Source organism: Podarcis pityusensis (genome assembly GCF_964106645.2).
Source record: "Podarcis pityusensis genome assembly, chromosome: 5".
NCBI lineage: Eukaryota > Metazoa > Chordata > Lepidosauria > Squamata > Lacertidae > Podarcis > Podarcis pityusensis.
This window is the reverse complement of record NC_138032.1, coordinates 49,421-63,560: the sequence shown is the minus strand read 5'-3', so window position 1 is coordinate 63,560 and position 14,140 is coordinate 49,421. Positions and strand designations below refer to the sequence as shown.

Here is a 14,140-nt window from a genome sequence, read left to right as displayed (position 1 = left end):
TTGTTCTTTCGTTGGTATTTCTTGTGTCTTCCAAGTTTGTGCTAATAAAATTCTTGCCGCTGTTGTTGCATACATAAATAATTTCCAATTTTCTTTTTTTACATCTTGGTCTAAAATTCCTAGAAGGAATGCTTCTGGTTTCTTAACAAAAGTCTTTTTAAACAGTTTTTTCGATTCATTATATATCATTTCCCAATAATTCCTAAACTTTTTGCATCTTGCAGGATGGCTTTTTTTCTAAAAAGAAAAAAGCAAAACAAGATCTACCCCTCATACGAGGATGAGGCCCCTGCCCTACTGCCGCCATTGGCGAAGCCTTCAACATCAGCCACAGAGGACAGGAGGAAAAATCAAGTTGCACCCAAAAACAAGATCTACCCCTCATATGAGGACGAGGCCCCTGTCCTACTGCCGCCATTGGCGAAGCCTTCAACATCAGCCACAGAGGACAGGAGGAAAAATCAAGTTGCACCCAAAAACAAGATCTACCCCTCATACGAGGATGAGGCCCCTGCCCTACTGCCGCCATTGGCGAAGCCTTCAACATCAGCCACAGAGGACAGGAGGAAAAATCAAGTTGCACCCAAAAACAAGATCTACCCCTCATATGAGGACGAGGCCCCTGTCCTACTGCCAGCATTGGCAAAGCCTACACCATCAGCGGCAGAGGCCAGGGCGGCAGAGGCCAGACCCCTAGTCTTGCCAGGGCTGGCGCAGCCCCGGACCAGCAAGCAAGACCCAAGCCAGCAGCGGCCCTCAAAAAAGAAGAGCCTTGAGGACTCTGGGCCAGCGTTCCCAGGTGAGTAGGCAGAACCAGATCCCTTTTGGGTTCCCCTTGGCCTTAGACTTGGTGTTTCCCTCTACGGATGTTGGTGATCTGACACTAACTAAAAGCGAAACAAAAAAAGTGCCATGGTCAGATCACTTCCTGGTGCAACTGGACTTCTCCGCGACCCTTCCCCTCTGCAGGGAGGTGGGACCGATTTGGATGGTCCTCCCCCGCTACTTAATGGATCCAACTGGTTTCCAGAGAGTGGTAGGGGATGTTTTATCCCAAGTTGATGGCCTCTCGGCTGATTCCCTGGTGGCCCGTTGGAATGCGGAGTTAACCAGGGCTATTGACTGTCTGGCTCCGAAGCGCCCTCTCCGATTGCATGGAGCCCGGACAACTCCGTGGTTTTCCCCAGAGCTGAGGGCGATGAAACAATCATTGAGACGGCTAGAGCGCTGGTGGTGGAAAACTCACTCTGAATCAGGCTGGACACGGGATAGAGCTCAACGTCGAGCCTACCAAGTGGCAATGGCGACGGCGAAGAGGGCCTTCTTCGCCGCCTCCATTGCATCTGCAGAAAACAGCAGCAGGAGACTTTTTCAGGTGGTTCGCAATCTATCGGAACCACCTGCACCACCAGGGCCTGGTAGGGACCCCAAGATCTCCTGCAATGCTTTTGCAAAGTTTTTTGCAGATAAAGTCACTCAGATTCAGAACGAGGTAGACTCCACTGTGGGAGCAGGGCCAGGGCGGGAGAGTGCTAGAGTTGTGTCTAGTCCTGTTACATGGGATCAATTCCAATCTGTTACCTCCGAGGATGTGGACAGGCTGCTTGGACAAGTGAAACCGACCACCTGTCTCCTTGATCCTTGCCCATCCTGGCTGATAAAAGCGAGCCGGGAAGGGCTGGGCGATGGGCTCTGCGGGGTGGTGAATGCTTCTCTCTGTGAGGGAGCCTTCCCAGACCCGCTGAAAGAGGTGGTCATTAAACCGCTTCTTAAAAAAACATCTTTAGACCCAGCCAATTTGGTAAACTATCGCCCGGTCTCAAATTTACCATTCTTGGGCAAGGTGATTGAGCGCGTGGTTGCTGAACAACTCCAGGCACGCCTGGAGGATGCGGACCATTTGGATCCCTTCCAATCGGGATTCAGGCGTCACCATGGGACTGAAACTGCCTTAAAGAATCATAGAATCATAGAGTTGGAAGAGACCACAAGGGCCATCGAGTCCAACCCCCTGCCAAGCAGGAAACACCATCAGAGCACTCCTGACATATGGTTGTCAAGCCTCTGCTTAAAGACCTCCAAAGAAGGAGACTCCACCACACTCCTTGGCAGCAAATTCCACTATCGAACAGCTCTTACTGTCAGGAAGTTCTTCCTAATGTTTAGGTGGAATCTTCTTTCTTGTAGTTTGGATCCATTGCTCCGTGTCCGCTTCTCTGGAGCAGCAGAAAACAACCTTTCTCCCTCCTCTATGTGACATCCTTTTATATATTTGAACATGACTATCATATCACCCCTTAACCTCCTCTTCTCCAGGCTAAACATGCCCAGCTCCCTTAGCCGTTCCTCATAAGGCATCGTTTCCAGGCCTTTGCCATTTTGGTTGCCCTCCTCTGGACACGTTCCAGTTTGTCAGTGTCCTTCTTGAACTGTGGTGCCCAGAACTGGACACAGTACTCCAGGTGAGGTCTGACCAGAGCAGAATGCAGTGGCACTATTACTTCCCTTGATCTAGATGCTATACTCCTATTGATGCAGCCCAGAATTGCATTGGCTTTTTTAGCTGCCGTGTCACACTGTTGGCTCATGTCAAGTTTGTGGTCAACCAAGACTCCTAGATTTTCTAATTGTCATGTTTTTTTTATTGTTGATCTTTGCTTTTTGTTTTTTTTATTTTCTTTTTGGGATTTGTATTGTGTATTTGTGTATCTTTTTTATGTTTTTCTTTTTTACTTTGTTGTTCAATTTTTGATCGAAACCTTAATAAAAATTATTTATAAAAATAAATAAATAAAGTTTATCTTGTTTGTTTTGGCCTAGTTCTCTAATCTGTCAAGGTCGTTTTGAAGTGTGATTCTGTCCTCTGGGGTGTTAGCCACCCCTCCCAGTTTGGTGTCATCTGCAAATTTGATCAGGATGCCCTTGAATCCATCATCCAAGTCGTTGATAAAGATGTTGAATAAGACCGGGCCCAAGACAGAACCCTGTGGCACCCCACTAGTCACTCTTCTCCAGGATGAAGAGGAACCATTGATGAGCACCCTTTGGGTTCGGTCAGTCAGCCAGTTACAAATCCACTGAGTGGTAGCATAGTCAAGACCACATTTTACCAGCTTCTTTACAAGATTATCATGGGGCACCTTGTCAAATGCCTTGCTGAAATCAAGGTAGGCTACATCCACTGCATTCCCTTCATCTACCAGGGTTGTAATTCTGTCAAAAAACGAGATCAGGTTAGTCTGACATGACTTATTTTTCAGAAATCCATGCTGACTATTGGTGATCACAGCATTCCTTTCTAGGTGCTCACAGACTGTTTGCTTAATGATCTGCTCCAGAATCTTCCCTGGTATTGATGTCAGACTGACTGGGCGGTAATTATTGGGTCCTCTCTTTCCCCCTTTTTGAAAATAGGGACAACATTTGCCCTCCTCCAGCCTGCCGGGACTTCGCCTGTACTCCAGGAATTCTCAAAGATGACTGCCAGTGGTTCTGAGATCACATCTGCCAGTTCTTTTAATACTCTTGGATGCAGTTCATCTGGCCCTGGAGACTTGAATACATCTAAACTAGCCAAGTATTCTTGTACTATCTCCTTAGTTATTCTGGGCTGTGTTTCCTTTGCTGAATCATTTGCTCCAAATTCTTCAGGTCGGGCATTGTTTTCTTTATCGGAGAAGACTGAGGCAAAGAAGGCATTGAGGAGTTCAGCCCTTTCTGTGTCCCCTGTTTGCATTTCACCATCTTCTCCTCTGAGTGACCCCACTGTTTCTTTGTTCTTCCTTTTGCTACGAACATACCCATAAAAGCCTTTTTTGTTGCTTTTAACCTCTCCAGCAAGCCTGAGTTCATTCTGTGCTTTAGCTTTTCTGACTTTGTGTCTACACGTGCTGGCTATTTGTTTGAATTCCTCTTTGGTGGTTTCCCCCCTTTTCCATTTTTTGTACACATCCTTTTTAAATCTTAACTCAGTTAAAAGTTCTTTAGATAGCCACCCTGGCTTCTTTAGGCACCTTCCATGTTTCCATCTCATTGGTATTGCCTGAAGTTGTGCTTTTACTATCTCCCTCTTAACAAACTCCCAGCCATCATGAACTTCCTTTCCTTTTAGTATTACTGTCCATGGGATCTCACCCAGCACTTCCCTAAGTTTTATGAAGTCGGCTTTCTTAAAGTCAAGAAATTGAGTCCTAGTATGCTTGGCTGCTCCTTTCCACTGTATAGTAAACTTCAGAAGAGCATGATCACTCGCGCCTAATGATCCTTCCACTTCTACCCCACTAACCAGGTCATCAACATTGGTTAGGACCAGATCTAAAATGGCTGTTCCTCTTGTTGCTTCTCCCACTTTCTGGACAATGAAGTTGTCTGCAAGGCCAGTGAGGAATCTGTTTGACCTTATGCTCTTGGCTGAGTTTGACATCCAACAAATATCCGGGTAATTGAAGTCCCCCATTACTACTATCTCCCTTCCTTTTGCATGCTTGGCCATCTGTTCCAGGAAGGCATCATCTATGTCCTCCGTTTGGCTTGGGGATCTATAGTAAACTCCCACAATGAGGTCACTGTTATTCTTCTCTCCCTTAATTTTGACCCAAATGCTCTCACTTTGGCTTTGAAGTTCTAAATCTTGGATCTCTTCACAGGTATACACATCCCTGACATATAACGCCACTCCTCCTCCTTTCTTGTCTGGTCTGTTTCTCTGAAATAGATTGTATCCCCCCATTATTACATTCCAATCGTGGGACTTATCCCACCAGGTTTCAGTGATGCCTATTATGTCATATTTAGTTTGCTGTACCAAGAGCTCAAGCTCATCTTGTTTATTTCCCATGCTTTGCGCATTAGTGTACAGACATTGAAGTCCATTAATCATTCCCCCGTGTCTCTTATTTAAGGATTTTTTCCTCCCACCACTAGGTCTGCGTGCTGTTTGCTCCATTTGGTCTATGACATTTGGATGATCATCTTCATCAATTGATAGACTCCTACCTTCAGGAGCACTGTCTCCCTCCCCCACATTAGTCAGTTTAAAGCCCTCCTGATGAGGTTTCTGAGATTTTTGGCAAAAACATTTCTCCCAACCGTTGTGAGGTGCAGCCCATCGCTTGCCAGAAGTCCATCTTCAAGAAACTGCAGTCCGTGATCTAAGAATCCAAACCGTTCCTGTTTACACCATTTGTGAAGCCAGCTGTTCACTTCCACTATTTTCCCCTCTCTCCCTGGGCCACGTCGTTCAACTGGGAGGACGGATGAGATGACAATTTGTGCATTTAATTGCTTCAATTTCCTGCCCAGAGCCTCGTAGTCTCTTTTGATCTTCTGGAGGCTATTGCTTGCAGTGTCATTGGTTCCCACATGAACCAAGAGGAAGGGGTATTTGTCAGTGGGTTTTATGATTCCTTGCAGTCGTTCAGTTACATCTTGGATCTTAGCCCCGGGGAGACAGCACACTTCCCGAGACATCTTGTCAGGCCCACAGATCACTGCTTCTGTTCCCCTCAGTAGGGAATCCCCTATCACCACTACACGCCTCCTCTTAGGTTTGGTCGGGGTTCTTCCGTGAGCTGTCCGTTCCAAGGTCGCCTGCACATTCCCTGAGGACTGACTTTGCTGCTCGTCTTCATATACCTGATCGACTGTAATGAGGGAGAGATCCTCAAATGGAGTCTGCTCTTCGTCTTCCATGCTAGGGGAGAGGACCTCAAAGCGATTGTGTATTTCTAAATACGCTGGTTGGTCGCGCTGGTTGATGATCTCCGGTGAGCTAGGGACAAAGGTGAGAGCTGTTTCCTAGTTCTGCTGGATCTCTCAGCGGCCTTTGACAGCATCGACCATAACATCCTTCTGGACCGTCTAGAGGGGCTGGGAGCTGGGGGCACTGTTATACGGTGGTTCCGCTCCTTTCTCCTGGGCCGTGCCCAGAAAGTGATGTTGGGGAATGAGTGTTCAGACCCCTGGTCTCTCACTTGTGGGGTGCCTCAGGGTTCCGTCCTCTCCCCCATGCTTTTTAATATCTATATGAAGCCGCTGGGAGAGATCATCAGGGGGTTTGGGCTGGGTGTTCATCAGTATGCAGATGACACCCAGCTCTACCTCTCCTTTAAATCAGAACCAGTGAAGGCGGTGAAGGTCCTGTGTGAGTGCCTGGAGGCGGTTGGAGGATGGATGGTGGCTAACAGATTGAGGTTGAATCCTGACAAGACTGAAGTCCTGTTTTGGGGGGACAGGGGGCGGGTGGGTGTAGGGGATTCCCTGGTCCTGAATGGGGTAACTGTGCCCCTGAAGGACCAGGTGCACAGCCTGGGAGTCACTTTGGACTCACAGCTGTCCATGGAGGCGCAGGTTAATTCTGTATCCAGGGTAGCTGTCTACCAACTCCACCTGGTATGCAGGCTGAGACCCTACCTGCCTGCGGACTGTCTCACTAGAGTGGTGCATGCTCTAGTTATCTCCCGCTTGGGCTACTGCAACGCACTCTATGTGGGGCTACGTTTGATGGTGACCCAGAAACTGCAATTAATCCAGAATGCGGCAGCTAGACTGGTGACTGGGAGCGGCCGCTGGGACCACATAACACTGGTTCTGAGAGATCTGCATTGGCTCCCAGTACGTTTCTGGGCACAATTCAAAGTGTTAAAGCCCTAAACGGCCTCGGTCCAGTATACCTGAAGGAGCCTCTCCCCCCCCATCATTCAGCCTGGACACTGAGATCCAGCGCCGAGGGCCTTCTGGTGGTTACCTCATTGCGAGAAGTAAGGTTACAGGGAACCAGACAGAGGGCCTTCTCGGTAGTGGCATCTGCCCTGTGGAACGCCCTCCCTTCAGATGTGAAGGAAATAAGTAGCTACCCTATCTTTAAAAGACATCTGAAGGCAGCCCTGTTTAGGGAAGTTTTTAACATTTAACGCTGTATTGTTTTTAATACTTGATTTGGAGCCGCCCAGAGTGGCTGGGGAAACTCAGCCAGATGGGCGGGGTATAAATAATAAATTATTATTATTATGATACAAGGCCGGGGTCTCTCTTGGTTTCCTTGATGTCTGGGTGCAAATCCCCACCCCCACCCCACCCCTCCCCTCCTTGTTAAGAGGCGTGTAACATGGAGCAGGGACTTCCGGGTGGCTGCCCCTGTTCTGCATTGCTGGGGGTTGGACTAGGTGACCCCGCAGGTCCCTTCAGACGCTACAGTTCTATGATCCCTGTTCAGATATGGCATGCACCCGCTCATTGCAACAGGCGAGAAGCCCCCTGAGAAAGAACTTGCCGTCTTTTCTCGTGTATAAGACGAGGTTTTTTACCCCCAAAATCAAGTGTCCAATTGGGGCTCCTCTTCTACAGGGGGAGTGCCGAGGGGGGACGGGTGCTTGGTTGTAGCCGCCAGGAAGAGATTCCCAGCCATGATTTCTTTGCTGTGGAAGGGGCTGTTGTCGACTGGCAGACGATAGGTGACTTGGTGGTTGATGGGTGCAATTGTGCAATTTGATTAATGGCTCCCTCCCCCCAAATAAAGCTCAACCACTCTGGGCAACCCCTCCCCAAAAAAGCTTAACAAGTCTTGGCAATCTGCCCCCATTTTCTAAATTTTGAGTGCCCAAAAATAGGGGGCGTCTTATACATGGGGGCGTGTTACACATGGAAAAATACGGTACCTTTCCCTCTCATCCGCCTCATTTACTCACCTCTCTCTCTCTCTCTCTTTCTTTCTGAAGAACTCTCTGATGAAAACTTCGAGTACTTGTGGATGGGTAAGAAAATGCTGGGAGGAAGAACTGTCAGAGAAGCCTTGGAGATGATGGATGAAAGGGAGATTTTGGACACCATCCTCCAACACCTCCAGCCAGCTCCCCAGGTGTGTGTGATGCAGGGTGGATTTGATTGAAATCAAATCAATTTAAAACATATTTTTACATTCTTGCTTGTATAATCTTAATATTTACAACCAGATGAAGGTTTCATTTTGGGAATAATAAATTTCCAGAGTAGTTTTTACTACTGATTTGGTTATACTGTTAGGAATGCATAGACAGATAATTATGAAATTATTGTGGGGTATAATAAGTTAACTGTGTACAGACGCTTCAGGTTACATACACTTCAGGTTACAGACTCCGCTAACCCAGAAATAGTACCTCGGGTTAAGAACTGCCATCGGCTCAGGGGCGAGAGGGGAAAAGCCGGGTGGATTACAGAGAGCCCCCAAAGATCATGGGAAGCAGCACTTCCTCAGCGGAGGAAGGGGAGGAAATGCAGGGGTCGGAGGAGGCAAGGCGGTGCCAGGACACCTTGCCTGAGCAAAGGGGGGAGGAGGGGGGTCCCCCATTACCCAAGCCTTCCTTGCGCAGTAGGCTTCCGCGCAGAGAGGGGAGGCGCAGACTGGGTGCCAAGAAATTACACTGCTGGGGAAGGTTGAAGGGCCGCCCACTCTCAGATTCTGCCCATGAATGAGCAAGACACGGAATGGAGGCCCTCTGCATTCTAAAAGTTTTGATCACTAATAAGAAAGCTGGAAAACAGACTCTTGAGCCATATTGCCTGATTGCTCTCAAGCAACCAACCGATACCTCTAACAGTGGTGCTTCAGGTTAAGAACAGTTTCAGGTTAAGAACAGACCTCCGGAGCGAATTAAGTTCTTAACCTGAGGTACCACTGTATATTTGGACAACTTTTCTGCTGTACCTTATTGGAAGGAGAAAAATAACCATTTCCTTAATAAGAATTTAAACAATTTATTTAACTAAAACAATAACATTATAGCTTATATATCCATGTTTGTTAACTGATGTAGTTAAACATTTTTTAAAAAAAAATTCTTAGACTGAATTTTAGCATATATGAAAAACTTAAAATAAATCCTTACTTCCCAGTGAATAGCCTTTGGACTATAATGCAACTTAAATAGAAAAATATATTCCGAAAGATTTTTCCTCCAAAAGCATTTTATTTTAGAAATCCAATTTAATTTTTTTAAAAAATGTGATTTAAATCAAAGAAATCTATTAAAAATAATAATGGGTCATTGATTTTTATCCACCCTGGTCTGATGTTGCGCAGCGTGAACCAGGATTCCCCAACCTGGTGCCCTCTAAATGTTCTGGACCATATGCTGCCTGGGGCTGGTGGGAGCATGTAGAAGGGTTCAAGTTGAGGGGAACTGCCATGAACTATCACAGGCAAAGGCAAACTCGGCCCTCCAGCTGTTTGGGGACTACAGCTCCCATCATCCCTAGCTAACAGGACCAGCGAGTCAGGGGTGATGGGCATTGGAGTCCCCAAACAGCTGGAGGGCCGTGTTTGCCTAGGCCTGAACTATTGGGAGCCCAGCTTGGAGGAAGGCCCTATTTGCACATGCAAGAGACGACTTTCCCCTGGTGAGAAGGAGTGGTGACCGCCAGTCTGGGGGGGCTTGAAAAGAGGACCAGGCAAACTTGGGGAAGCAGAGAAGGCGATCAGTGCAGGATCTGTAGACCGGAAGAAGAACCAATCCATGAACTTGATTTGGTGGGGTGACTTGGACCCCAGGAAATGTTGCATGTTTTTTTCTTTAACTTTTGCAACTGATCGTTCCCGATATCTGGGAACGTTTCAGAACCCGATATTGTGCAGTAAAAGTTTTTGTGACTGTATTGTGCCAAATGTGGCCAATATTTCCTCTTCGCTCTCAAGAGCAGTTAATTTGCCAGGCCTGGGCATTTGGCAGAGCAGGCAAGCAAATACTTTATGCAACAGAAAATTTAATAAATAATCATACTGGGAGTGGTATTGTCTGTTTGTTATTATGGTATGTATTTTTGAGTCTACAGTGGTGCCCCGCAAGACGAATGCCTCGCAAGACGGAAAACCCGCTAGACGAAAGGGTTTTCCGTTTTGGAGGTGCTTCGCAAAACGAATTTCCTATGTGCTTGCTTCGCAAGACGAAAATGTCTTGTGAGTTCCTGCGGGGTTTTTTCCTCCCCCCCCTTTTCCCAAGCCGCTAAACCGCTTATCAGCTGTTTGGCTAAGCCGCTTAACAGCTGATCGCTAAGCCGCTTATCCGCTGATCGTTAAGCCGCTTATCAGCTGATCGTTAAGCCGCTTATCAGCTATCGTTAAGCCGCTTAACAGCTGATCGCTAAGCCGCTTATCAGCTGATCCTCTAAGCCCGCTAAGGCGCTAATACTGTAGCGCTAATCCGCTAAACCGCTAATGGGCTTGCTTCACAAGACGAAAAAACCCGCAAGACGAAGAGACTCGCGGAACGGATTCTTTTCGTCTTGCGAGGCACCACTGTATATTGTAAACCGCCCTGTGATCTTCGGATGAAGGGCAGTACCGAAATTTAATAAATACCGTATTTTTTGCTCTATAAGACTCACTTTTTCCCTCCTAAAAAGTAAGGGGAAATGTGTGTGCGTCTTATGGAGCGAATGCAGGCTGCACAGCTATCCCAGAAGCCAGAACAGCAAGAGGGATTGCTGCTTTCAATCCCTCTTGCTGTTCTGGCTTCTGAGATTCAGAATTCCCCCCCCCCCCCGTTTTCCTCCTCCAAAAACTAGGTGCGTCTTGTGGTCTGGTGCGTCTTATAGAGCGAAAAATACGGTAATAGTAATAGCCACAATGCCTAGATTCTGTTTGTTCAGGGCAGGAAACAAAGTGCTTTAAATGAATGGTGTGTCTCCCAGTCCAGAGGATTTATTGAATCTTCTTTGGAGTGTTACTTTAAAAAAGAAGAAGAATTGATTGCAATAGATTTTACTCCAAATGATTTTTGCAAGAAGTCTATTTCTAGGCATGTGGGGGTTTTTTTAGAGAAGACAAGTGGCAGATAGATGGCAACTGTTCTCTAGACAAGAAACATGACACTTTTCTTCATTTTATTCCCAGCAGAAGACATCCAAGCCTGGACACAACAAGGTAAGTCCTTGTCGCGAATTCCTCACGGCGCTTTTAGCAGAATGCTCAGAGTCCCAGGTTCTTTAGTGCAGTATTTATTATTGTGAGCTCAATATATATACAAATATCTACAGAAGCAGTTCATCTAATCAGACAGAGTACCTGCACCTTGAGGCAAAAGAAGACTCCACACTCATCTACACCACTCCACCACTATTGGACAGGCTTCCCTTTTAAACCAGTGACAGCCAATCACATTACTGCTGCGTCATTCTGACCCAGCACTTTCACAGAGAGTATTGGATCTGTAGCCTTATTGGAGTTCACTGATTGGGTCTGCGTTGCTCCGGGACAGGAGGAAGGAAGCCAAATGACACCGAGGTTGATTCAAAGAAGAAAGAGTTTATTCTGCTCTCCGGATAGCAGAAGGTACTTGCGTGATCAAGTCCACAGCAAGTCCAAAGAAATGACAAGTTTCATGCAGTATATATATCCTCCAGGCACTCTCTCCATCCTTCCAACCACATCAGCCTATGTACGCAGGTTGACATCACATATGTTCTTGCTCTGGTATTTTTAACCATAAAAGGGTGTTCCTTCCTGTACTTCTGACCATAAAAGGATCTTCCTCTTCCTACTCTTATCTGGGAGGAATAGGTCATAATCTCCGGGAACACGCTCTGGTGCTGTTCCCAGATTGGGTCTGTGCGTCTTTTGTGGTCAGCACATAAGATAAGGCACACACGCATCATCCCTGCTCTACTGGAACTTGGCAAGGTGACTCATTGCCGCCACAGTCTGATAAGGGAGAGAGCTTCGAGCACAGCTGGGTTTTTGTTTATACATTGACTCAGAGCTCAAGTTAATGGATTTTAGCTAAGGAAAAATAGGGAATTTGGTGCAGTTTTCAAACTGCCTTCACAGTCAGTTTTGGGTTTGGGAAACCCATTCCTTTACATCAGCCTGTTGCAAACTGAAGCCTGCAGACTTACTTGCACAGCATCCTGCAAATCCCAACACTCCTCCTTAAGTCAAAGGCTTGAGACCTAATAATTCTCTTAAGTCTTGAAATTTACAGTGCTGTACCTTTAACACATTTCTTTCCAAAGCATTTTTCACATTTCCGTATCTTATAGCAATATGTTTACTCTTGCTCTTAAAGTTCTGTTGGTTAGCAAGCTGTTGTGCAGCCATGTTGTCACTTAGCACAGTGATTGGCATTTCAGAAGGTATTCCAAGCTCTTTTGTTAGGCAAGCAAACCACTCTATTTGTGACACACATTCACTTATGGCTGAGTACTCTGCTTCACAAGTACTTGTGGCAACAAATGTTTGTTTCTGGGATTTCCACTGAACCAGGGCATTTCCAATATATATGGCATAGCCAGTGGTAGACTTTCCATTTTCTCTGTCCCCCCAGCTGGCATCAGCGTATGCATACACTTGCTGATCATATCCTGTATCCAGCACCAGTTTTTAATCTTTTGTGCCTTTCAGATACCTTAGGATTCTTTTAAGTGCTACCCAATCTCTATGAGCCAGGTCTGCACTTCTTTGGCTTAACATGTGCACTGCCAATGTTATGTCGGGTCTTGTCCAACAACTTAAATATAACAGAGAACCTAACAGAGAATGAAACGCTGTGCATTCTCACATTTTTGCCCTTCTGGTTCCTTTTTGTACTGGTAGTTATGGGAGTGTCAACCTCACTTGCCCTCTCCATTCCATATGTCTTCAGTAACTTTTCGATTTTTTCCTTCTGACTCAGAGAGTAGACGCCCTCTTCATTTCTCCAAACCTCTACTCCTAAGTAATTCTGAATCTCTCCCAAATACTTCACTTTGTATTTGTTACCTAGGCTGTTTATAAACCAAGACACTTGCTTTTGTGCAGTTGTTATTAGACAGATATCATCAACATACAAAAGTAAATAACAAACGCTTCCTTGCACCATTGCTGAATATAAACAGGAATCAGCCAGGCTTTGTTTGAATCCCATCTTTTTCAAAGTTGTGTCTATGCATTCATGCCATAGACGTGCACTTTGGTGTAAACCATATAGTGCCCTTTGCAGCTTTAACACCATGCTGTCTTTTTCCAGCTCATAACCTGGTATTTGCTGTAAATACACCTCGGCGTCAATAGGAGCATTTAGATATGCTGAGGCAACATCAAAATGATTAACTTTTAACCCCCTCAGACTTGCCATTGCTAAAACTGATTTTACTGTTTCAGCCTTTGCTCTTGGGGCAAACACTTCATCATAATGTATCATTTTCCTTTGTGTAAAGCCCCTTACAACCAGCCTGGCTTTCCTCTGACAACTACCATCAGCCAGCTTTTTCACTTTAAAAACCCACTTACAGCTTATGGGCTTTTTACCTTCAGGCAATTCTGTAGGTGTCAGCATCGCCCTTCAGCCAGTGTCACCAACTGGATTCATCCACTTCAGCCCCAACTGGGCTAGGCGAGCTGGGTAGCACTTCCAGAGACCACCTTCTGCACAGGAACAGGTCAAAGTGCTGTGGACTCACAGCTTAGAGTTGTGAGCATCAGATTCACTTCCACAAGAAGACAGTCGTCGCACAGCAGAGTATAGCAGAGTACAGCAGAGCATAAACGACTCAGAGAGAAGCTCTGTAGAATATCTTCTTTATTCTATCTACAACTATAATACACAACTATATACAGAGCTAAATGAGGTCTAAACGAAAATGAATGCTGAACTGCACTGAGTGTCTGCAGCTGCTCTTAGCAGCAACCTTATCTATACACACGATCTCTCTCTAACACTCAGTCTCTCTCTCCGACACTTTGATGTGAGGCTGGAGCGGAATAAGTAGAGAGCAAAAACCGCCCCCTCCTCTCTGGAGAATCAGCAGAGAACATCAGCAGATTCTTGGATATGGGAGGGGTGAAATCTCCTCAGTAGGTACAAACACATTGTTATTTAGCAGAGAGTTATACTCTGCCTGCATTGCCTTTAACCACACCTCTTTCTCTAGAGTAGGTAACTCTTGCAGTTCTTCAAAGTTTGCTGGCTCAGTTACACAAACCTGGTTTATGGTGGCTGGGAACCCATAACGGGCTGGAGGTTGGCCTTTATTACTTCTTTCAGACCTCCTTGGTTCATTAATCTCACCCCTTGGGCTACCTTCAGGGCTGCTTTTGGGGTGGATTGACTCTGGAGATTTATCTCCTCCTGTCCCTGTTGCACTTTCTCCCCCACCCCCCCGCTCCATGCTAGCAGCTGGAGAAAAATGC

General features: G+C 46.3%; 1 protein-coding gene across 2 annotated transcripts in view; it reads left to right on the top strand.

Annotated features, from left to right (window-relative positions):
* The window catches only part of LOC308478117 (maestro heat-like repeat family member 5), an 80,651-nt gene that overhangs the window by 20,088 nt on the left and 46,423 nt on the right, over positions 1-14,140 (top strand). For both annotated transcript variants that reach the window (XM_081007432.1, XM_081007433.1), the window contains 3 exons: positions 225-799; positions 7,716-7,855; positions 10,868-10,897. In XM_081007432.1, coding sequence (XP_080863558.1) covers positions 225-799; positions 7,716-7,855; positions 10,868-10,897 — 745 coding nt within the window. The remainder of the gene's footprint in view (positions 1-224; positions 800-7,715; positions 7,856-10,867; positions 10,898-14,140) is intronic.